Source organism: Guyanagaster necrorhizus (assembly GCF_019112545.1).
Source record: "Guyanagaster necrorhizus MCA 3950 unplaced genomic scaffold BT62scaffold_1, whole genome shotgun sequence".
Taxonomy (NCBI): Eukaryota; Fungi; Basidiomycota; class Agaricomycetes; order Agaricales; family Physalacriaceae; genus Guyanagaster; species Guyanagaster necrorhizus.
In genome coordinates, this window is record NW_025064880.1 from 1,833,419 (window position 1) to 1,857,693 (window position 24,275).

The window sequence follows — 24,275 nt, forward strand, 5'->3', positions numbered from 1 at the left end:
TTCAATGCCCAAGCGTACGACGGCCATCGCGGGAAAGCATTCACCACGCCCACATCCCCACTCGGAGATGTTTTTAAAAAAATAAATTATTATTACACCCACAACTACCAGAACCTGCACTGCTTCTCCGCCGGAGGGTTAAGCTGCCTAATGATCAGCGCTTTTTATTCATCACACAACAATCAGAAATTTCACAATCACCTTTGCGTCCTTCGAACACTTGAACGCCTTCGCAAACTCTGGGATATTAAACACTGTCCCATCTACGCGATACTGCGAGGGCGAATGCGGATCCGTGCGTATACGTTGTAACTAATTAGTTACGTCATCAGCACCAACAACAAATCCAAATCCTAGACAGTCAACTCACAGCAGCAGCAGGTTTCATACTTCGCGCCCATATCCGGCCAAACGATATGAAGAACAGCTGTTCCCTACAGAGAATAAAATTAATGAATGATCATCCGTATGCTACGCACACAGACTAACCTCGTAAAGTCCAGCCCAGGAAGCAAGTACTCGTTCCCTTTAGCCCTCGACGTCTCAAACTGCGCTCTCCAAGCTCGATACGCCTGAATGAGTCCGGTATCCCCAATGTTCTCCCCAGACGTTCTGGAAGGGTGTATGTCATTTCATAGGCACACAACTTTCAAATGAAATAGAACCGCTTTACAGATTTCCCTGTTAATCCTCGAATCCGTCAGGAGGTCATCTATGTGTGTGATCAGAACGAGGGTCTCCTCACGTTGACATGGACTTTTCCGCCTTTCCCATCATCGATGGTATACTCTGTCGTATTAGCGTTAACACCTCACGCTCATCATGCATCAAAGTGACCTACCAGAGTACTGCTTCACAATACAATCCTGCTTTACTTGGAACCCAGCGCTCGTCGAATTGCTCCACCACTCCTCCAGTTTGCCCTCTTGATTGTACATTCTCCCAGCAGAGTCAAAAGCATGCTGCTCAGGTCCTCATGAGTTGATTTACAAAAAAAAAGTATTAATAGCTGCCAACCGTCAATTCGTGCGCCGCGACATGTCCAAAGGCACCGTACGCAAGATAGCCCGGCCTACATATTAGCAAAAACAAAGAAAAAAAAAAGCCCAAAAGCAACACATGATATCACATACCACTCCTTGGAGAAGAAAGGTGGCTGGAGGATACCGGCTGGGAAAACGATCTGTTTTCCTGTCAGCGAATCATCCACGAACGCCACAGAATTGCCACACCTCATTGGCTGGTGGGTTGAAGTAGGCGTTGACCGTAGAAGGGAACATCTCCCAAGCCTCTGGATCCCGGGTTTTGCCCAACTGGAACCATTCTTTGACCTTCTCACTTGTTCTACAGAAGTAGAAGCAGTTGAGATGCTTTAATAACGGACCTAGACATAATAGATACCCACGTAGCACTAAGGACATTCTGGAAGAACTTATTCTCGTCAATTTCCACGAGTCCGTAATAGCTGGCAATGGATTCCGCGCTACGTGTGTCAGGGGATACTGGGAACCCAACTTTGATGCGTATGGCATCTGCCTTGTTGGAAGCGGCTTTCGCCGACTTCTTGTCCATCCAGTCGACGTGAGATAGTGATTGCTTGAATGCCTCGACAATGTCTGTCAAGTTTATTTTGGTCTAGGCAAGATAGAGAGATGAAAAAAAAAGGAACCAACCCTTGATAACCTTCGTTCCCTTCTCTTTGGATTCACCACCAAATGTTTCGTTGACAAAATATCTTCCAGTAGCAAAGCCAAGGGTGGATTCGACCTGGCCTACGCAATATTCGGCCCGATCTCCAACGGCGCCTTTCTTGATGCCGGACAAAGTCTCTAACAACGACCTTTGGGCTTGCCAAGCTTCCGTACCCATTCCAAGATACGCCGACAAAGCAAGAGCAGTCTGCGCGACGAGGTACGTTTCAATAACATCCGCAGGCGACTCATCAAGTATTTCCGAGAGCGACTCTGCATACGGCGGGTACGTCAAAATGACTTTGTTTGGGAAATTGCGAGGAGCAAACGTCGTGAAGTAGTCTGAGAAACGAATCTGGGGCAAAGTCGTCGTCAAATTTGAGAGCGGAACTGGATTATAGGTGGCGACCGGATCTTCTTGCAAGATATCCCTGAAAGCGCAGATTAGCCATGGGTCGGAGCGACCGTCTTGAGCCTTACAGATCTAGACTAGCGTTCGCTATTCTTGTCTCAAATTTGACAACTTTCTCAGCCAGCTCATGCGCCCTCTCGGTTTGATTGACTGGCTTTTTGTCGCCGTCGTCCTCATCACCCCAAGGAGGCCAAGGCCAAGGGGGCCAGACACTTTCAGCTTGATTTACCAAGGAAGAGGAATCTGACTTCATTTGTTCCCACAAGCTTTCTTCCTCTTCGATGAGAGTCAAGAGTAGCCTTTCAATGACGTTCTGATAAACCTCCAGAATGGACTCTTCAGCATAGTACTCCTATAATACAAAAAAGTCATGTCCGCGTTTACGCTCTGGTACTATTATTTACGTACCTTGGAGGGAAGGCCGAGCGACGGTTGGTTGAACCACAATGTCATAAAGTTAGGAGCAACCCCAACGTCACCTTCGATATTGAAAGAGAACAATGCCTCGATGCCTAAACCGCGACATTGAGGTTTCCAACGACCAAGAAACGCTTCAGAGCATACCTCGGGAATGCAAAAATGCGATGGCAGCTGTAAGTCCTTTCTTACTCTCCTCGGTAGCACTACTAATATCAGTACTGTTGCCGCGGAACAATTTTCGTACAGTCTGTACAAGGTGAATCAAGGGCTCCGTGCCAATTTCGTCCAACTTGTTTTCATCGAGACACGAAGCATACATCCCGCGAATCTTGGTCAAAAGCTGTTCATCGGCCGTCGGCGCCGCAGACGTTGGATGGGGGCCCTCAATAATCTTTTGAAGAATTCGCTTGTTCTGTACTGCTAGAGCCTCAAAGTTTCCAAAACTGCTCTTGTCTGCTGGTAAGGGGTGTTCCTTAAGCCATCCACCACCTGAAAGACAGTTGCCAATACTGATGCAATACCAGGATGGAAGTCACTTACTGGAGAATTCGTAAAAGTTCTCGCAAGGATCCTGGGACGTGTCCAACGACGACAGGATGGATGCAGAGAGGATGACGCATTGCGGAGTAAGACACAGAGGCTAAAATGATCGTTCGAGTTTACGTGAAGTAATGACACGCATAGAAACGTACTTCTCTAGGCTGGATAGTCGGTTCCGGAGGGGACAAAATAGTTGTAGTCGCGTGAGAAGTCGTGGTAGCCGTCACTGTGTAGGTCTCATTGGGTTTGTCTCCGTCATGACTACCGCCCTGCCCAGTATTCAGTTTATGTTGGACACCAGCAAAGAGGCCGATGAATATCTTTGCCGCGTGGTCATCGTTAGCAGTCAAACATGAAGCAACCAGCACTACTCACCGAGCTTAGGAGTAGCAAAATGAGCACCACTACCAGGAGTACTTTCGTGAGAGGCGTAAGTGCTTCCTGTACTATGGAAGTGATGCGTTCGCTGAAAGAGGGACGATGCTCAACAACTTGCGCGTTTTCGACGTCTTCTGCGTCAGGATCCCGGAGAAGTGGTGCTGTTTCTGCGCGTCGGGAACGCGTGAGCCGGTCATCAAAGCACATTTTAGCTAGGGAACAAACCATATGCAGCGTCCGCCATGGTGACGGACTGAGAGTCGGCCTAGTCGACCCAAGATGGAGAAGAAGTGGACTGTTGTAAAAGCTGTGTCAAAAGGTGCCTCAAGGACAGTGCGTAGAGGATTCAATGAGGCGACCACGGCGACATGCAGAATTTGGCAGGACCCTCTCCACCAAATAGCGGTCCGAATACCCGCATGAGGTGCGACTTTGGTGCGGCGGCAACGTTTTTCGGACTTGTCGCGGCATACTAGACAACTGCTCGGTATTGACTTCAATGTACTGTAAAATACAGATTTTTATGGAATTTCATAAGAAACCCCAGAGGCTGATCGCAAATGTCGCCCCGAAAAAATAAGGTACTTAAGATAGTTGTACAATCGTTACAAATCTTCAACATGTTCACCCCAGAATATATAGCATCCTTTTGGATATGTCATTTCATCGTGCGAATATCAGGCGCTGACAGAAACTTCAAAAGACTTTCCAAGGTTGGTGGGGGGCGGTGTGAAAAACTAGAATCATCAAAGTCAGCGTCGCTGAGGTTGAAAAAAGAAGTCGCATTATGTTTTACCCGTGTCTTAATACCTCCCGCACTTGGAAGGCGGGTAGACCCTGCACTGAGATATCCGTCGACTTCGGCAGCAGCGCCACGACCCTCGCTGATGGGATTATTGACGTGAGATCCATATCATACATAAAATGGTCATAACGCACTTGATACCCCAAACGATCAAGGACTGTCCACGTCTGCAATCACCCGCAGCGAAGACACCCTCGACGTTGGTCGAATATTTCTGTAGAAGGGCTAAATTTGCAATCATAAACCAAAAAAAGAAGTGCCTGACTTTGAATGGTGTCTGGATGTTAGAACGGGCGTCCTGTTTGAGCCCCAAAGCTTTGATAACTTCAGCCTGAGGACCCAGAAAACCGAGCGCCAGGAAGACCAATTGTGCAGGGAAGAATTTTTCAGATCCAGGAACTTCCTCCATCTTCCATCTTCCGCCACTATCTTTGGTCCATTCGACGCGAACTGTCATTGCAATTTTGAGCCTAATTTCCAAATAGATTGAATGTATTTCCAACGTACCGGTATTCAAACCTTTGAGCTGACCCTCTTCATCAACGACAAAGTCCTTAGTGGAGATACAGTATTCGCGAGGATCTGTTCACATGATCAGCTCAAAAATATCCATATTAAATGATCGGATGACTTAACCATTTCCAAAGTGGGCAGCAACTTCGGTATGACCGTAGTCAGAGCGGAAGATCCTGGCATTGAACCCCATTAGTTCAACCTGCCATAAAGGAGCGGACAATGAACTTACCGAGGCCATTGCGGCCATGGGTTGTCCCTCCCACGAGAGACCGGCGGCCTGGGCAGTAACTCAAAATTCGTGACAGACTTCGCGCCGTGGCGCATCGACGTTCCGATACAATCGTTTCCAGTGTCACCACCTCCAATCACGATGACGTCCTTGCCTTTGGCATTGATGTAGTTACCATTCTCGAGCTCAGAGTCAAGGAGAGACTTCGTGTTGAGCTGCGCAGATTATCAACATACACTCGTCTCTTCCTACCCTCAAAACATACCTGTAAGAACTCCATGGCGAAGTGGATACCATTCACTTCGCGGTTAGGAATCTTCAAGTCCCGAGGCCATGTGGCGCCTGTACAAAGAACAACAGCATCATTCTCCTCCCGAAGCGTGTTCACATCAATGTCAAACCCAATATTCGCATTCGCGACAAAGGTCTGCAGAAATATGTAAGTAAGATCGCAGCAGTATGCAGGTACGTCACGGAAAACGCACGATGCCTTCAGCAGTCATGAGGTCGATACGCCGCTGAACAATGGACTTGTCAAGTTTCATGCTGGTAGAAACATTCAGAAATGATGCAATAAAAAACGGTCGTACAACTCACTTGGGAATACCGTACATCAGCAAACCTCCAAAGCGATCATTTCGATCATAGACGGTGACTAGATGACCTGCTTTGTTGAGCTGATCGGCGCAAGCCAATCCGGCGGGGCCTGATCCTATGATGGTGACTCTCTTGCCAGTTCGGAAGGAAGGAGGATTCGGAGCCATCCAGCCCATCTCGAAACCCTAAGTTCAAACAAATCGTTAGCTGAACGTGTACCCACGGCAAAGCGGGATCTACCTTATCGATGATAGCGCACTCAATGCTCTTGATGCCGACAGGCTGCTCGTTGATTCCTAGAACACATGCTCCTTCGCAGGGGGCAGGGCACACCCGTCCAGTGAACTCTGGGAAGTTGTTGGTCATCAGGAGTCGATTGAGTGCATCCCTCCATTGGCCTTTGAAGACGAGATCGTTCCACTTGGGAATGATATTCGAGATAGGACAACCGGTGTCGGACTGACAGAAGGGTACGCCACAATCCATACAGCGGGCGGATTGATACTTGAGCTCGCTTTCGGTCAAACGAGTAGAAATCTCCTTCCAGTCCTTGACACGTTTACGAGGAGGGCGGTAGGCCTCCCCCAAGCGCTTATACTTCATGAAGCCACGAGTTTTGTCTAGCTTATTCAGACGCAGCTTCGTTGAGGAATCGTCCACGACAGAGTCCTCTAGGTCGACTACGGAAGGCTCGTGACGAGACTTGGGAGTGACTGGAAGAGAATGCGACAGAGGACCCTTAGGCAGAAGAATGTCTTCCAGGCCTTCAGAAGCCAAATCGACTTGGCTGGCTGTCCGTGAAGGAACGAGGTCAATAACACTTTGCCTCATCTTTTCTTCCTTCTGACGTGCCGCTTGCTCCTCCAACACTCGTTTGTAATCTAGCGGCATCACGCGGACGAACAAGGGTAGAAGGTGGTGGAAATCGTGCAACACTCGGTCAGCCACCTCAGACCCAGTATAATGACGATGATCTTCGATGAGACTGCGCAGAGCGGCGATTTCACGGGGATCGGTGACTTTGCCGAGTTCAACCATCTCCATGTTCACTTTTGAGGCGAACGTGTGAGCGGTGTCGAGGACATAGGCGATACCCCCGCTCATTCCTGCCGCAAAGTTGCGCCCAGTTGTGCCAAGTACAACTACTCGTCCACCGGTCATATACTCACACCCGTGGTCACCAGTGCCCTCAACTACGGCATTGGCGCCAGAGTTCCTGACCGCGAAACGTTCGGCAGCGACACCACGAATAAAGGCTTCGCCGGACGTAGCGCCATACAAACAAACGTTTCCAATGATGACGTTCTCTTCAGCCTTGAATGTGGATGCCTTAGGCGGATATACGATCAGACGACCTCCAGAAAGACCTTTGCCGACGTAATCGTTTGCATCGCCTTCCAGTTCGATAGTAATACCTGGCGCAAGGAAGGCACCGCATGCCTGGCCGGCGGATCCGCGCATTTGTACATGAATAGTATCTTTCGGAAGGCCTTCCTCGCCGTAGGACTTAGATACGCGATATGACAGTGAAGTGCCCAGGGCACGGTCGGTATTAGTGACATCGCAATCAATGTGGACGGGAAGGCCTTTGGTGAGAGCCGGCTCGGACTCATCGATGAACTTGTTATCCAGTCGGATATACAGCTTGTGATCCTGTGAGCGGACACGGTAAGTCGCTGCACCGGGACGCATCTGCCAAGCTGGTTTCAAGAGGGCAGAAAGGTCTAGGTGCGCAGTCTTAGGTGTGCGCATCTTCTCATTGACCTTGAGCATATCCGCTCGTCCAACCATCTCGTTGATAGTACGGAAACCGAGCTTAGCCATGTAACCGCGCAATTCTTCCGCAAGATAGTAGAAGAAGTTGATGACTTGTTCGGGCTGGCCAGCAAACTTGGCACGGAGTTGAGGATCTTGGGTGGCAATACCCACAGGACAAGTGTTCACTGGTTGGAAACGTCAATAAAAACATGAACGTGCGAATAGTATATTTAACGTACGATGACATTTTCGCATCATGATGCAACCCATCGCAATTAATGGTGTTGTAGCGAAACCCCATTCTTCTGCACCCAACAAGCAAGCAATGGCAATATCCCTGCCTGTTCGGATCTGGCCATCGGTTTGGACAGTAACTCGGCCACGAAGGTCATTCAATACCAAGGTCTGATGTGTCTCCGCCAGACCCAGTTCCCACGGTAAACCTGCATATTTGATCCCCGTCCATCGGGATGCCCCGGTGCCACCATCATGTCCAGAAATAAGGATGTGGTCTGCCTTCGCCTTCGCGACACCACTTGCTACAATGCCAACGCCGACTTCTGACACCAGCTTCACGGAAACACGGGCACGAGGATTCGAACACTTGAGATCATAGATGAGTTGTTTCAAGTCCTCAATGGAATAGATATCATGATGTGGAGGAGGAGATATTAGGCCAACACCGGCGGTGGAATGACGAGTTCGTGCAATAGATCCCGAAACCTTGTGTCCTGGTAGTTCCCCACCCTCCCCAGGCTTCGCACCTTGCGCCATCTTAATCTGGAGCTCGTCTGCGTCGGCAAGATAGTTGGATGTAACGCCGAATCTTCCAGACGCAACTTGTTTAATGGCCGAGCGCATGGTATCGCCGTTGCTGAGAATAAGTGACCGTTCTGCATCTTCACCTCCTTCCCCAGTGTTGGACTTTCCACCGAGACGATTCATAGCGACGGCAAGAGTAGAGTGTGCTTCCATCGAGATAGACCCATATGACATGGCACCGGTGACGAATCGACGAACGATTTCATTCCAGGGCTCAACCTGTTCGATAGGAATAGCGGTGGCGTGTTCGTATCTAAAATCTAGTAGTCCACGTAATTGAACTCGCTTAACCTGTTCATCGGCATTCCGAGAGTACGCATCGTAAGCACCTTGATTTTTCTCCCTTACCGCGTCCTGAAGGTTGGCGATGCCCGTGGGGTCGTTGATATGGGCTTCACCTCCGTCACGCCAATGATATTCACCTGATTCAGGCATACCAGGTGGGATGATGGTGTCACGAGTTGGCCAGCCACGTTCATGGAGCTCAAAAGCATCCATCGCGAGAAGATCAAAGGTCGTCCCTTGGACTCGGCTCGCGGTCCCGATGAAGCATCGTTCGACGACCTGACTGTGCAAACCAAGGATTTCGAAAATCTGGGCACCCTTGTAGGACTGCAGCGTGGAGATGCCCATTTTTGACATAACCTTCAGAATACCGTTATCGACAGAGTGTCGGTAGTTATCCAGAAGCTCAGCAACCGTTTTGTCGTCTTTGATACTAAGAATGAGATGAGTGAAATTAAACAAACCGTGAACCGAAAAGCATACAGTTTCTCTCGCCCAACTTTGTGTATAGTCTCCATCACCAACCATGGGCAAATAGCATCAGCACCATAACCAACCAGAACACAGAGGTGGTGAACTTCACGAGCTTCGCCAGTTTCCACCATTAAGGCAATCTTAGCACGCTTCTTTTGAAGAACGAGATGATGATGAACGCCTCCACAGGCAATCAGGGCTGAAAGGGGAACGCGACCAGAGCTTGTCGCTCGATCCGAGAGAATAATCACCTTCACACCATCATCGATAGCTTCGGTGGATTCACTGCAGACTCGCTCTAGAGCAAGCTGATAGCCGGGAAGACCCTCTTCCTTCGGGAATGTGATGTCGATAGTTCTGGACGGCCAGGTACCGTAGGCAGATTTGAGATTTTTCATGGCGTTCATCTCCTCGATGGAGATGAGAGGCGAGGGTAACATAATACGGTGGCATTGTTCAGGTTTCATCTCTAGCAAGTTGCCTTCCGGACCTACGTACGCTTCTAAAGACATGACGATGTTTTCACGGATGGGATCAATGGGAGGATTCGTAACTTGAGCGAAGAGTTGACGGAAATAGTCATAGATAAGACGAGGTTGGGTGGCCATCACAGCTAAAGGAGCGTCATTACCCATTGATCCTAACGCTTCCTTTCCGTCGGAAAGCATAGGAAGCATGAGCAGGTTGAGCTGCTCGACAGTGAAACCAAACGCCAATAGCCTCGGGTCACTGCTAAGAGGCGAGTCGTCGAGGACAGGCTCAAGAACAACATGACTACGTCGGGCCCGCTTCATGATGTTGGGTACGTGAAGGACGTGGGCTTCAACCCAAGAAGCAAAGTTCTGTTTGGAAGCAGTGGTTCTCTTAAGCTCCTTGTCGTCGACAATCCTTCCTTCCTTAGTGTCAACAAGCAGCATGCGACCTGGCTTCAGGCGGCCCTTCTGTACGACTTTCTCGGGAGGAACAGATATAACACCGACTTCAGAGGCGCAGACCATGATGTCATCGCTGGTGACGACATATCGGCAGGGTCGAAGACCATTGCGATCAAGATTCGCACCGCAGAACCGGCCGTCACTGAAGGCGAACAGTGCAGGGCCATCCCATGGCTCCTGAAGACATGCCGCCCAGTTATAGAATGCCCTCTTTCCTGGTTCCATGTTCTCGTTGCCTTGCCAGGCCTCGGGAATCAACATCATGATGGCCTCAGGAAGAGTGACGACACCGTTAACTACGAGAAGCTCAAGAACGTTGTCAAAGGCAGCAGAGTCGGATCCGCCGGTCTCTATGATGGGGTACAACTGCTCGAGTTGATCGCCGAAATTCTTGGAGTGGAGCACGCCTTCTCGAGCGCGCATCCAATTCTTGTTTCCTCGAACAGTATTGATTTCACCTTTGACGTGGATCAGAAAGCTGTATTGCAAGCGAGTTCCGGTGGCGTACCATTGTGAGCCGCCCATCTCATAGGCTGTGCCCGGTCCCAACTGGGGAACGTATTCGTCGAGAAACGTGAATGCACCAGAGTGAAGTGGGCGCGATATAAGACATGGTTGAGATCGTGGTAATAGTTGTACACTTGCGGCGGGGTAAGTTGACCCTTGTATACGATGTTTTTTGACGATAGCGAACAAACGTAAAAACCTTTTGCAAGCGTACTTTAGATGATAAAACAAGTCCGAAATACAATAAGCTTCGCTGAGAACACATAAGAGCGAAATCACAAACATGCTATGAGTCGCGCGCTTGCGAAGAACATAGAGCTGAAGCTCAAAATATTTTGCATCGAAAGTCCCACCTTGGCTGACGCTACCATCACCATAATGAGCTCGAAGAACAACAAATGGCTGAACGATAGCCGGCTCTTTGCTACTTGCTGCTGGGCCGAGTATCGTTCCATCAGTAGGGACTTCTCGCCAGCCCAGGACTCGCAAACCGAGGTCATTGGCAATCTTGGCAAATGTGGCCTGTTGAGTTTGGAGAAGGACGGGGTCGTTGGCCTTGAAGAAAACGTTGCCGACTGCATACTCGCCGGGCTCAGGAAGAAGGCAGCCAATGTCTCTTTCAGCCTCTCTTTTGAAGAACTCGTGCGGAATGGCAGTCATCACACCAGCTCCATCTCCGTCTCTGCTGTCAGCACCGGTAGCACCTCTATGAGTCATCGCACAGAGTAGATGTCGAGCATCAGAGACGATCTTGTGACTGGGCTGCCCCTTGATATGGCAGAGGAAACCTACACCACAGGAATCTTTCTCGTTCTCGTTGGAGTACAGACCCTGGTTAGCGGGCATGGCCCCTGCCCAAGAATTGGGATCACGTTCGACGGCATAGAAGCCAGTAATATTTTCTGCAGACGCAGACTCGGATACTAGGGGGAAAGGATCTGACAAAGGGGGAGTAGCGACGGCAACACTGGCCATAGAACTAACAAGAGGATACTGGTGGTAGCTGGTCAAAGAGGAGGAAAAATATGAAGGGACCGTTGAAAAGAATTTGCAAAGTGGTCCTGGTGGAAGGGAGGGAAGAACGGATGGCGCGGACACATACTCCTCCGCAGAGCTCGGCCGAGCAGGACCGAAAAACCGGCGAAATCTGATTGGCTCTTGGGCCTCGGCCAAGGACGGCCCATGCGGCATTCCTTCAACCGTGTGGTCAACTGCTCATGTGGCTTGCTGTAGTAGATGGCTAACTCGGATGGATCATGTGTAGCAGCCAGAGAGCTAGTTGGACGGGCGACAATTAAATAAATGGCAGCCTAGGACAATCACCATTAGGGATCAAGGATTCAGATGCCGGTTGATCTCGGATACTACAGCTGGAATTTGCCTTGCATCCTTCCCCCTCGCTACACTACGTATGCACGTTCTTGGGAACGTGCATACTCGCTTCGAGCACCCAGTCGGAGTCTTGAATGCGGGGAAATTACAGAGATTTGACGAGATATCTCTATCAAGTTCTCCCGCGAGTCAATAGCATCCTGATCCATATATATATTCCCTACTTACTCCTAATGACATGCAAAAAAAAATACCGGATGTAAATACTGGTCTCAGCGTAAAAGCTCCTCAAGATTTGGGGTGTACAACTCAGACCCCGACACACGCAATACTTGGTATGGTTCTACCCAGGTCTTCCAATTGAACCCTCGGGGGACTGACTTCATCATGACGCATTCTTCATTTCAGACGTCCGCAGCAAGTCCTCCCTTCCATGTTATCGCAATACTACGAAGATACCATATCCGGCAGAATGGCGAGATAGAGTTGAATTCATGTCTGATAATCCATAAGGCGATGGCGTGACACTGATTGTGGCCTCGAGATGTCCCTGCATACCTCAGCCTCAGGGACAAGCGCCCAAGAACCTGAGACCACGTCTTGGTCATTTCATGTCAACAGGACTCAGGTATGAATCAATATAGCTGCCGAAACCTGTTCCAAGTTAAAGGCCACGCTCAGTCATGCATTCTCAATAAGTGGAAAATTTAACACGTATGCCAGACGGAAGCTTTAATACATGGGATCGCACCGTACTGTATTAACAACGCTTCCCTCACACACCGTTCTGGGCGGAACCACGTCGCTCGCATTTGAAGATTGCACGCTGTCTGTTATTCTGGTTCCCTCTTGCTCAGATGCATCGGACTTGGGAGATAGGATCAATCTGAAATTTTCCGATGAGCTTCAGTCACACCCTTAGGCTGATGAGCGTTATCAGATTCGAGCCCTCTAACACTTTTACGGATCAGTAATAATGGGAGGCTGGCCTACGTGCTGATTCCGATCTAGAACTGGCTATTGCATACACGAGGCATCCACAAGAGCCAATAACTAACAACCTGAAGCTGATATGGAGAGATGCAATCGGGCAGCCCTCCATTAATCTCGTCTCTAGTTTCCAGTTGATCTGCGAAGTACTGCAGAGGACCGTACTGTACCGAGTGGAACGCCGAAAGACTGGGATGACGCGTGATAGGAGCTTAGCCGGCGCCATCGTGAAGCGCGCAACAAACAGCCGCTATGTCCAGAGAAGACGTCAACTGCCGGCCAAACCGCTCCTGATTGGCAACCTACCCTTGTGGTGGCCGTTGTACTGCCTTACGGTCTCTCCTGATGCCATCTCCCAAAGCCTCGCGGAGTGGTCGGAGGAAGCTCCGAGAAGTAATTTTGAGTCACACCCAAAACAACGAAATAGAATTAGCTTAACGTACCTGTGACAAGATAGGCCGAATCTGCGCTGAAAGCACAATCCCAGACCCACCGCTGATGTCCAGTGAGGATCTTCTCCTGCCTGAACTCAAGGTTGTGAGAGATAGACCATATTTTCACAGTGGTATCGGCGGAACAGGTCGCTAGGCATCTAGTACGGCACTTTCATGAATGTTCCACATCAAAACGAGGGGGATGATACTTACTTCGTATCGGGACTGAGAAGACAACGCGTTAGATATTTGTTGTGAGCATGGAAGGTTGTCACTGCTTGAAAGCGTGGGAGGCCAGAAGCCTCGTCATTTAACTTCCACACGTAGCATTGACCCTTGCAACGGCAGGATGAGAAGTTTGTAGAATTACTGTTTATACAGACTCACTTTATTGTTACCGGCGATTAAACACGAACCATCGGAAGCCAGAGTCACCGATCGCATAGGTATATCACCTGCTGGAGTCTGCAAAGAGGTAGTTGAATAAACATGAACGGCGCGAGCAACCTACAAGTTCATGAGAGCATATATTCTCGGACAAATCCCATTGTTTGATGCTTCCCGCCTGGTCGCACGATATCAATTCACCTTGGTTCGGATGAACGCAAACATCATTGACTGGGAAAACGGAGGAGAAATCATTACGAGGGACCGCAGAACCAAAGGGAGAAAGGGCCTTACCAGGAGCGGTATTATCGTATGTTCTATGTAAATGTGGATTTCTGAGAGAATAGGAATTGGATCAAAAGCAGCGAGGAAAATAAGGGTTCAATATCGTACCGAAGATCCCATATTTTGACAGTACCGTCTTCGCTTCCGGTCACCAGCCACTTTCCCTCGCTGTGAAATTGAATGGACGTCACATTCTTGGTGTGTCCATCAAAAGTTACGAGCTGACTATAATGAGTCGAAAATACATGGTAGACCATGTATGAGATAATTACAGGCTCGTTGGTCGCGTTGGATATTTCATAAACGGTGACCTTCTTATGTATCGCGGCCGCGAGAAGTCGCTTGCTGAAGGGTCCATATAAGTGGGTCAAAAACAAGGGAGCTGAGCGATGGCTTACTCTGGGGATATCGCGAGGCGGTTTACTTGCTAATGACAAGGTATGAGCACTGCAATAACACGTATCGAAAAACGCACGGACACCGGATTCCCCAGTTCGAGCAATGGTTCGAGAGCATATTCCACTCCAAGCTTCCCAGAAACGAATTTCGTGGTCGTATGACCCTGTAACCAGAATGACAGACATGTCACTAGCAGCGGCTGCCTTGGACGTTGAAGATGGAGCCGGCATTATTGTAACGAGGTGAAAGTACGAGGCTACGAGCAATGGCCTCTCATGCAAATAGGAACAAATATTTGCTATTTTTGTCACCGGAAAAAATGTCCAATTTACATCCGAGGCTCTCTTCGCCAATCTGGATGCTATTTTTTTTGACTGGGAGTTCCCATCCTAGTATATGGTTCACCAACCAGCCGAGACTTTACTCTTTCGTACTTTTTCTCTGGACTCTGTCACTTCTCTGGAAAACCGGTAGTAGTACTGCACCTTTGGGGCCACTGATCTCCCCCATATACATAATGAAGTCGTGAGATGGTGCCGCTCTCCTGCATTTTACGATATTACGTTTAAGCCCTGGACAACAAGTTGTACCTCCTTGGGACCTTGATCTTGATTGGGCCAGCCATCCGGTTGGTGCGTGATCGATTGCGTGGACCATAAACTTGGACCCACCGTCACAAAACCCCTCATAACCGACATGGCAGCGGCGTACGAAGATAACCTCCCGAGATTCACATACACTAGCTTCTCATATCTCAAATGAAATTCCATATTCATTCGTTAAGTTTTCGAGGGCCTTCTTCCCCCAATTCCTATTACCGATCTGGTCTGACTTCGATTCACAGCGCTTGCTAAGTACTCCCTGCGTATTATGCTGGTCTCAGATAAAAGGCAGTGGCATTCTCACTCTATTGTCTCCCAGTTCGACTATTTTGGCTATGAACTCTATGCCAGTGCGTACACACTCTTCTGTGCACTCTTCTACCTAACTCGAAGCTATGCAGGTTGGTAGCCATGTTTTCTTCTGGGACACAAGAGGCCAAGTCATCAAAGGGGTCATCCAATCCACAACCCGGACGGCCGAGGTATGTGGCATTTGTCTCCTCCCTCCACTTCTTTACGATGCGAGCGGTTTTTAAACACAGGGCTCGCTGATGGTGGTTATTAACAGTGACGCAGGACGAACCATCACCCTGCCGTAAGTCCCATCACTCTATGATATGTTCAACTTGCTCATCCTTTTGGACTAGTGTGGCAGCTGTCACTCTAGATCCCAACCCCAGCTAAACGATTCGTTAGAATGACTTCGCCTTTCGCGTCTCTGCATTATGTCTCTGGGACTTTGGCATGGATTTTTCTCTCATGGGTTATAGCGGATTCCTCTCTCTTCAGGCACATACACATTGTACCATTACTTCGCGCACAAGTTCCTGTTACTTTCCACTCACACAGTAATTTATTTGCGCATGTGGCAAGCTCATCAGATTTACGCTACGTAGATTAGAGATCCTCAAGTAATATTATTATAAAGACTTTCTCCTCATGTCGTTGCGCGGATTTCTGATCTGGAAGACCAGTGCCACCGCATTTTCCCACTCAGTAATAGCCTATCAAGATGAGCTCAAGACCATGCGGATGAAGTTCAGTAGTTATCCTAAGGCAGTTTGCAGTCGTCCTGAGCAACAGGAACCAATCAGCATCATAACATATTGAACGAGTAGTCGCACGATCATGACTTCTCGCTGTCGTGGACGTCAAATATCAACCCCAGGATTTTCGACAAATATACAATTATGTCGGACCAAATCCGCATTTAATCCCAGGAATAATTATGTACACTTGATCGGCTAGTCATTATTGGATTAGTATGTCGTTTACCACAGGTGGCGGGAAAGGGTTCGTGGTTTACTGACCCTGACTGTTTGAATGTGCAAAAAGTTCAGCTCCTCGCGACTTCAAAAATGTCCTTGAGAAATTTGACTTACTATACAGAACCCTCCCCATGGGGATGCGGCGGCATGGTCCGATAGCAGCATCAAGCGATTTGGGGTATTTGACGAAAGTAGGACGCACTGCAGCCAGTGCAAAGTGTGATTAGCCAGGGAGGAACTTCTGGACAAAACATTCCAAGGCAGAAAAGAAGCGGCACAGCGAATAACCGGAATTCTTCACTTTGTCAAAAGTGTGAATTATAGAAGAGTGCCCTCCACAAAGAGTGAAAGATCCATCGGATGTTTGCAAATCTCGAGTAGATTTCAAATTTGCGACGCTCAGTTACTGAGGGAGTTACCAAGCCGCGGCAGGAAGTATCAGCTCCAGGGAGCTCCCTTTCACCAATATTACACAGGATCATCTTTCAAGTAACGAGGAAGAAGAGATGGAAGGAAACGGTACCGCACAACTTGGATGTTAGCATCAACACTGACAAAATTGCGTATTCAAATTCGGCATTCTTGACTTGCCGGATGTGTGCCGAAGTTCTCCTCCTACGAGTTCCATTTGTAGGCACCAAGTTCTGACCTGTGGGATCTACAAGGACATAAAATTGACCTTGAATGGTCGGTATCCGTTCATGGTGAAGACCGATGCTGGCAAGGAGCAAACAGACGTTGCCTCCAACAGTTCGTGACCTCTTGCTCAATTTCATTTCGTTCATATCTAATTTGTTCTTCTAGAGGAACCTCATGGAAATTTGCAAGCAGCTTTGGCCCGTACGGTTACGAGGGGTATGGCACTTTACTTTTCAAGACCTGTAAGACTATTTCGACCGTCGAAAGGTAGCGTAAATTTGCCCTTCTTCTAGAATACGTGGCAATTTCATTTCTCAGTCTCCGGATGGCAAATTTTAAGAGGATTGGCAGAGAAGGATGGCTCGTCTCTCAATCACCGATTTCTGTCGTCGCTGGTCAAGGACCAAGGAGTGAGTAACAAATAATTTAAATCCATGACGTTGAATGTATTTGATCTATAATACTACCGTCCAGTTCCTGGTGATTCCTAAACACTTCATACCACCTATGATGGTAAATGCTGTCCTAGGTACCGTTCTCTGGACGACTTATGGGGAAGCTTCTGCGACCCTCGAACCGTACCTTGGATCTCATCCAATTGTGAATGCGGCGCTGTCGGGGGCAATTGCAGGGGGCGCTCAGGCTGTGGTCGCTGCGCCAGCGGAAAATGTTCGGCTACTTCTAGAAGGCGGAAGCGTCTATCATTCATGGTCGCATGCGTGGAAGGAAGTATTTCGGGGCACGCACTTGATTCCCTCAGCTTCCAGAGAAGAGATTCGTGAAGTTAGAAGTTGGATGAGAGACGTAGGTGACATGGCGGGGCGCGGATGGGACGGCTGGGGATGGGGCTGCGCTAAGGATATGTGCGGTACGTCGTCTTCTAACGTTTGTTATTTCACTGGCTCATCTTCGCAGGGTTCGCATTGTTTTTCTCGATTTTCGAAATCACGCGACGTATTTCCGTTTCAGTAAAAGAAGCCGCACATAACCTAATCGCTTCAAAACTTGCGATAGAGTCGCTGAGCGAGAAACGGAAGGACAGACTTGCAAGGCATTTTCCAAGGACTATGCACGGTGTCACGCTTGTTACAGGAGGGGTAAGCTGCCCGTTACTTTGAATCAAATTCAGGTTGATGATTTACTTTCAGGTTGTAGCTGGATTGGCTTATGAATTCGTTGGACGACCTTGGGATAATGCACGACACACCGTGCAACTGGATCTTTTTTCGTCTGGCCACGCCGGCGGGAAACATTCGCCTTTCATAGTCCTCTTTGACAAATTTCGCGAAGAAGGTCTCGCCTACTTTTTCCGCAATCCGTACAGAGTGATAGACCACTCTCATTCGTTGAGTCCTTCCCAGCTTCGCCTGAATACCATGTTAAGGACTTTGGGTCGTGTCGGACCATGGGGCGTGGGCTTCTTAGTTTGGGAAACTTACAGTAGCTCATAGTCATTCTTCGGAGCCAAATATGTATGGTATCGTTTACTTGATCTCCAGGCATCCTCTTACTGATGACATACTACGCAGGCACGTATTTCATACTACAGGCAGAGCTTAGCTCCATACCTGCCGAATGCCGACCGTCATGGACTATCATGTGGTGGTGGTGGTGGTCCGAGTGTTTTGTTCAGATCCCCATCATCCGAAGACCTTTTATGAATGCAGCTGTTGTTTATGACCCTTACTGGCTTGGCATGGAATCAGAACGAATATGATAAAAGCAGCTCCCCCGTGGACAACGCCTTTCTGTTCTTTGTCACTCTGCTTGTCTGAGATCGGACGTCCGAAAACCGCGCTTCGTCTATTCATTTGCTGCCATCAGCCTCTTTCCTGTTCACAAAGGCAGACCGATTCCCGACGAACCTTTTATGAACGTGTCTACGAAACATTAATGTTATATCTATGACACTGGCCAGCTCTGCATATCCGGACTCTCAGGCGACGTTCGGTTATCGGCCACCATGAGGAATCAATCTTTCATTTCGCGAAACGAGACAAAGTCGGGTGGAACCCGAGAGGTCTTCCGATAACGCCTGAGAGCTTACTGTCGGGAGCGTTGGAAGAGGAATCTTTGAGCACTCGTTGCCAGACCGCGGTACTTTTTGCACAGGTTATCCGCGATGCAGGGTGTTGATACGCGTTGACATTCGCAAGTCGATCGCAATCAGTCTTGGGTGCGCCATCGCATTGGCACCCAAGGTCCTGAAACCTCGTTCGGTGGTAATCGCGGAGTTAACAAGATGTATTACTTGGGACGTAAAGCCATTTTATCCACTGAAAATACTTCTTTCATCTCAGTGAGAAATCTGGAGCTGTGCATGCCATGTCCGACGAGGATGTAGGAAAGCTCTCATCTAATGTGGTTCGGACCTTGTACACGTTGACCGACATCCATTACTCTTCGGTGACATTTCGGAATCCGGAATCCGGAATCCGAACCAAAGCTCATTTTGATCTTGTTATTGATATTTTGTGACACACCTTTCCTCTCAGGCTGCTGTGGCACGAACACTTGACTGCTCGCGCGAACGCCAGGCAAACCCGGTAGCTGTGGCACGGGCACAACTGATTTCGACTTCTCTTCTCATTTATTCTTGTCTGCACTTTGCAGTTGCGGGAAAGACCGAGCCGCGAAACTACTGACACGATCTCCAATACAACCTAATCGGCAGAACCTATTGAGCCCTAAAATGATCGTTTTTCTGCCACCATTATCACATTCACATTGCCTCAAGGCCTCAACCTCTCGGTGCATTTTTGGGGCTTCCGCATTTTTCTGCGATGACCCAATTTTCTATCCTAGTATTTTACTCTTGCTTGATGACTTTCTGCACACCTTCTCTCCACTTCATCCTCGATTTTTCGTTTTAGTTTCAAGTTAAGGGCCAGCTGTACACATAGAACGCCTGGTTTGATGCTTACGTCATCGAAATTTCGAAATCAACATTTTCCCACTTTTACTTCGCTTACCGTGTCGCTTTCCACCCAACAACAGCCTGTCCACATTCCGGGTGCTAAGCCTACTTCTTCTGCTAATTTATTTGCTTCGAAATGCCTCGTTGCACAAGAAAAGGTTGCAATAAAGAGTTTACTCAAGATGGCAATGAAGCGTGCATATTCCATCCAGGTGCCCCAGTAAGTCAGTACTTCTTTTCTGCACCCAGTAGTCTAATGTAAAGTAGGTATTCCATGAAGGACTCAAGTCGTGGTCCTGCTGCTCTGATGTCAACAAACCGGTGCTAGAGTTCGATGAATTCATGAAGATTCCTGTATGTATCCATGCCGCAGCTTCTGAAACGTAGACCAATCGGCATCTACTAGGGATGTATGAAAACTGAACGCCACACGAACGATGCGCCAAAAGTTGAACCCTCAAAGGCGCCCACCAACCCCAACAATCTTACTGTATCTGTTTCCGAGGATGGCAAGGAAGTGTACACCTCGGACGCGGCACCTACTAATACCTCACCTCATTTGGAATCGAAGCCGCCAACTTCTCAAGCTCTTGCTTCCATGCAAACGCCTCTGCCAGTCATTGAGGAAGAGGATGATCTCTCCATACCAGTCCCAGTCGGAACCAAGTGTTTAAGGAAAGGATGTGGCAAACTCTTCGTAAGCGATGAATTTAACAGACATGGCAATGGAGAGGGAACCGTCTGCATATATCACCCCTCACCGGTTCGTACCCGCTAAGCTCGTGATGTGCGTATACCTGACTGACTTTTTTTTCGCGTCATAGCCGATATTTAGGGAAGGCAGCAAGGTATATTACTTACAGCCAGGCCAAGTGCTTCTGAGAATCGTCTCCCCAATTAGGGCTATCTCTGCTGCAAACGTCGCGTCCTCGAGTTTGAAGAGTTTCTCAAAATTGAGGGGTGCAAAACAGGTCGCCACCTTTTTGCCGTTAAAGCAGCCCCCGGACCAGTACGTTATATCCTTTTGGCAGCCAGCATATATTGGATCTCCTGCTGCTTTGAACACAGACCCTAACGGAGTGTCGTATCGAGCATTATCAGACAGTAGACAAGGTGCATGTCTCCATCTACGCCAAGAAAGCCGATAAAGACAAGACCACCATAATCTTTGGAAGCGACAAAGTATATCTAGTAATCCTGTCCAGATCATTCTATACTAATCATACTTTTTCAGGTGATCCTTGACATCCTGTTCCAAGATACCAAGAGATTCACCCGTACCCTCGATCTCGTGGGTCCGATAAACGCTGACACATCGACGTTCCAAATCATGGGAACCAAGGTCTGCCCTTCACTATTTGATGCTTCCTATACGCGATTAACTTTTCACTTTCTAGGTTGAGCTCCACCTCCAGAAGGAGGATGTGAGAAGTTGGCCAGTCCTAGAGAAAAGTGAACTAGTAAGAATCGGCAATTACGCCGTTACTTTCGGGGTTGGTGGTCGAACTGGAACTATTGGTGGCAAAGAAATCATTCTGGATGCATCGAATCAAGTGAGAACAGGGTGAACGGTGGGATGAGTTAGTTGTATTCGTAATAGATGTAGATCTATAATAAAACATTCTTCTAAGCTCGTGGATAATAACACAAGGTCCCTACCATAATATCATAATACGCCCGGTTTTTCTATGGTCTCATACGTTTGAATCGTATCTCCCGGTAAGAGATCTGAGTATCCTGCCAGACCGAGTCCACATTCCGTTCCCTTACGAATTTCTGTGACCTCCTTTTTCATTATCCGCATTGTGTCCACCGTACCTAAAAAGTACGTGAGAAAATGCACGGAAATCACAAAGACATCGAGCTGACCTTCGTGGATAACTTTTCCATTCCTCACCACCTTCGCCGTTTTATTTTTCTCCACCAGCCCGCTAACTACACGAGATCCAGCAACCTTCTTCGTTACGCCACCCTTCATCGATATGTCGAAAAGCTGCAAAACAGTGGCCTCTCCGGTAACTCTGGTCTCATAAATCTTTGGTAACAGATCTACGACACGGGCCGTGATATCATCTACCAATCGATAAATAATTCCTGAGGAACAGATCGGAACTTGATTTTGGATAGCGATGGCCTCGATAGGCTTGGGCACTTTGACCGAGAACGCAACAACTGTGCCTACAGGACGAGAATCAGAAAAGCCAAACAACAAACAAGACTTTGAAAATGGGAAGGCATACCTCCCGCAGCCTTCGCCATCATGACATCCGACTCTGATACATCGCCAACGGAAGAAGAGATGACGCGACTCGTTGCAACCTCATTTCCAATCCCGTGGATGGCGCCCACTACTGCCTCCGCACTACCGCTGACATCTGCTTTGACGACCAGTTTCAACTCCTTTGGTCCAGTCTCAACAGGTCTCTGCTCTCGTGCTGCCTCCTCTGCCTCCGCGGCAGCTTCCTCCTCTTCCCGCCGCTCCCGCTCCTCTCTCCTAGCCTTATTGATAGCCTCCACGTCTTTCAACGAAGCCTCGATCTCCGCCTGCCTAACCCTATTGGCTAAGGCCTTCTTCACGTCACTTTCAGAGCCCTGAACCACCTCGTCTCCCGCGTTTGGAAGTGTTTTCCAGCCAGACACAGTCACGGCCATACCAGGGTAAGCAGCTTTAACAACCTTTCCTGTTGAGTCAGACATGACTCGTATTTTGCTTTGACTAAGCCCTGCTAGGATATGAGAACCTGGCTTCAAGCAGCCACGAAGCACCAAAACTGTGGCCACAGCACTTGCGAAAATATTTCTGAACGTGTTCTATAACTAGCAAGAGAGATAATGCACTCACCCAAGTCCTTTCTGCATTTGCGATTCTAGAACATATCCATGCACGGGACCATCTCCCTCAGCGCGAAGTTCTTGCATCTCTGCCATGGCAGACAATGTTTCCACGAGTGTTGGCAAACCCTTTCCAGTCAACCCAGACACTTGTACCGAAGGAATATCTCCGCCAAATTCCTCCAGCTGTACGTCCGCCGCCAACAATGCCTTTTGAACAGCATCGACATCGACGCCTGGCTTGTCGACCTTGTTAATCGCAACGACGACCGGAATATTACCCTTCTCTTTCTGTATTAGTCCAATGACTTCCCTTGTTTGCGGCATTATACCGTCATCAGCCGCCACAACTAAGACGACAATGTCGGTAACACGGGCACCACGGGCGCGCATCGCAGAGAATGCTGCATGCCCAGGAGTGTCGAGGAACGTGATCGTGTCTTTTGTACCAGGAACAGGAACGGAGAAGGCACCAATGTGCTGGGTAATCCCGCCCGCTTCACCTTTTGCGACAGATGTGGAACGTAAGGTATCAAGGAGCGTCGTCTTTCCATGATCGACATGACCCATAATAGTGACGACTGGCGGACGGATGGGAAGAGAGCTCGGGTCAGGATGTGGAGGGGGTGGGTAGAGATTGAAGGCCAGCTCATCGTCGACAATTGGATTTCGTCCGAATTCCTCTGCGAGTAGTACAGCGTAGTCAGCGGTGAGAACTGTGGCACTCGTTTGTTAGAATAACGGATAAGAGGACCTGACGCTGCATACCATAATCATAAGACATCTGATCCTCCATTCCTGCCCTTCGCATGGCACGTTGCAAGGTTGCTGTAAAGGTGGATAAATGAGCCCGTCCTTCAGGGCGTGGCAATGCGACTTACTTAGGCGAACATCCAACAACTGGGATAATGAACCAACGGATATCATGGTAGGAATATAAATGTCCGGGGAAACACGTTTCTCGATGACAGCTTTCCGCGGTCTTTTTTTCACTGTCTTGACGTCTGGTACGGTGCGCTGTTCAGTGGTAGCAGGTCGAACATAGCCCATTGTTTTCAGTATAGATCCCCGCTCTCCATACCGCTGATGCTTGCTCCGCCATCGTTCCTGATCTCTGAGACTTTGCCCGTCATCGACCTCCGGCTCATATTCCACTTCCGACACTTCCTCTTCTTCCTCTAGACCAACTTCGTCAGGCCTTGCTTTAACCTTTGCTTCAACCTTTCGTTCAACCTTTCCTTTAGATAATGCTACCGGAGGCCTACTTTGCGCGGAATCTCGCTTTCGTGTAGGCGAAGTCGCGTCTAGCCTTTGGACTTGATGAGGGGCAAGTCCTCGTTCTATTCCTTGTCCTAGATCCCTCTGGCGCTGGCTGACAGACGACAAGGGTTTCACCTTCTCCCGTACCGGAGCAAACGTTGGCTGAATGGTTGGCTGAACGGTGGCCCTTTCCGATGGTTTGCTAGGAATACGTCTCATCCAATCGACAGTCTGCGTCGGAGTTGTGCTGCCAGAACTTTGTTGTACCCTCCTCCCACCGCGAACATATCCTGACGTTTGCGGTGGTTGAGGTGGTTGTGTCCATTTCGAGGCACCCGGTGAAGACGAGTGTGGATTAGTGGACGCAGTAGATGGTACTGGTATACTTGACGGCTGCCGTGCCCATTTCCCCATCAGAGGCGAGGTCGAAGACCTATGAATACTGGCATTTGACGAAGAGATGTCCCACTTTGTGTCCTGAGTACAAGAAATAAGGACGTGCACTGGCAGGGAACAACAGGACACGAACTTTCAGCTTAGCTGCAGTCGACGACTGTCGGG

General features: G+C 48.8%; 7 protein-coding genes across 7 annotated transcripts; 3 read left to right on the forward strand and 4 right to left on the reverse strand.

The window, feature by feature from the left end:
* Positions 1–104: 104 nt before the first annotated feature.
* On the reverse strand, positions 105–3,383 carry BT62DRAFT_880372 (zincin; the record flags this gene model as incomplete). Its single annotated transcript, XM_043182627.1, has 16 exons — positions 105–143; positions 202–312; positions 371–434; positions 490–612; positions 732–789; positions 842–962; positions 1,018–1,072; positions 1,134–1,183; positions 1,233–1,344; positions 1,406–1,616; positions 1,674–2,122; positions 2,172–2,455; positions 2,512–2,615; positions 2,668–3,012; positions 3,064–3,163; positions 3,216–3,383. Coding segments are annotated over 16 exons (2,394 nt in total), but the record flags the coding sequence as incomplete, so codon positions are not given.
* A 626-nt stretch (positions 3,384–4,009) lies between these two features.
* Positions 4,010–11,447, reverse strand: BT62DRAFT_925554 (NADPH-dependent glutamate synthase). The gene is made up of 15 exons (XM_043184842.1): positions 10,653–11,447; positions 10,371–10,582; positions 8,937–10,320; positions 7,586–8,886; positions 5,829–7,531; positions 5,589–5,773; positions 5,477–5,537; positions 5,257–5,418; positions 4,992–5,206; positions 4,883–4,935; positions 4,754–4,828; positions 4,512–4,696; positions 4,381–4,460; positions 4,238–4,325; positions 4,010–4,178 (listed from the first exon to the last, which is right to left on the reverse strand). The coding sequence occupies exons 1-15, from the start codon at positions 11,342–11,344 to the stop codon at positions 4,119–4,121; spliced, it is 6,456 nt and encodes a 2,151-aa protein (XP_043046508.1). The 5' UTR covers positions 11,345–11,447; the 3' UTR covers positions 4,010–4,118.
* A 1,456-nt stretch (positions 11,448–12,903) lies between these two features.
* BT62DRAFT_977493 (WD40 repeat-like protein) lies at positions 12,904–14,381 on the reverse strand (the record flags this gene model as incomplete). The annotated part of the gene is made up of 11 exons (XM_043189281.1): positions 12,904–12,941; positions 12,998–13,075; positions 13,135–13,283; positions 13,339–13,460; positions 13,513–13,590; positions 13,637–13,743; positions 13,807–13,847; positions 13,906–14,018; positions 14,070–14,142; positions 14,196–14,224; positions 14,277–14,381. The coding sequence occupies 11 exons, from the start codon at positions 14,379–14,381 to the stop codon at positions 12,904–12,906; spliced, it is 933 nt and encodes a 310-aa protein (XP_043046509.1).
* A 511-nt stretch (positions 14,382–14,892) lies between these two features.
* Positions 14,893–15,482, forward strand: BT62DRAFT_999046 (uncharacterized protein; the record flags this gene model as incomplete). Its single annotated transcript, XM_043190768.1, has 5 exons — positions 14,893–14,903; positions 15,118–15,148; positions 15,200–15,280; positions 15,341–15,393; positions 15,446–15,482. The coding sequence occupies 5 exons, from the start codon at positions 14,893–14,895 to the stop codon at positions 15,480–15,482; spliced, it is 213 nt and encodes a 70-aa protein (XP_043046510.1).
* A 1,285-nt stretch (positions 15,483–16,767) lies between these two features.
* On the forward strand, positions 16,768–18,156 carry BT62DRAFT_977494 (uncharacterized protein; the record flags this gene model as incomplete). The annotated part of the gene is made up of 6 exons (XM_043189282.1): positions 16,768–16,816; positions 16,871–16,972; positions 17,024–17,115; positions 17,180–17,573; positions 17,621–17,802; positions 17,854–18,156. 6 exons carry the CDS (start codon positions 16,768–16,770, stop codon positions 18,154–18,156), a joined length of 1,122 nt encoding a protein of 373 aa, XP_043046511.1.
* A 1,602-nt stretch (positions 18,157–19,758) lies between these two features.
* BT62DRAFT_880317 (chord-domain-containing protein) lies at positions 19,759–21,190 on the forward strand (the record flags this gene model as incomplete). Its single annotated transcript, XM_043182622.1, has 8 exons — positions 19,759–19,842; positions 19,890–19,976; positions 20,029–20,385; positions 20,447–20,470; positions 20,524–20,631; positions 20,691–20,813; positions 20,857–20,964; positions 21,020–21,190. 8 exons carry the CDS (start codon positions 19,759–19,761, stop codon positions 21,188–21,190), a joined length of 1,062 nt encoding a protein of 353 aa, XP_043046512.1.
* A 98-nt stretch (positions 21,191–21,288) lies between these two features.
* On the reverse strand, positions 21,289–23,504 carry BT62DRAFT_880107 (initiation factor 2; the record flags this gene model as incomplete). Its single annotated transcript, XM_043182612.1, has 6 exons — positions 21,289–21,440; positions 21,492–21,800; positions 21,863–22,407; positions 22,465–23,170; positions 23,223–23,282; positions 23,336–23,504. The coding sequence occupies 6 exons, from the start codon at positions 23,502–23,504 to the stop codon at positions 21,289–21,291; spliced, it is 1,941 nt and encodes a 646-aa protein (XP_043046513.1).
* Positions 23,505–24,275: the final 771 nt, after the last annotated feature.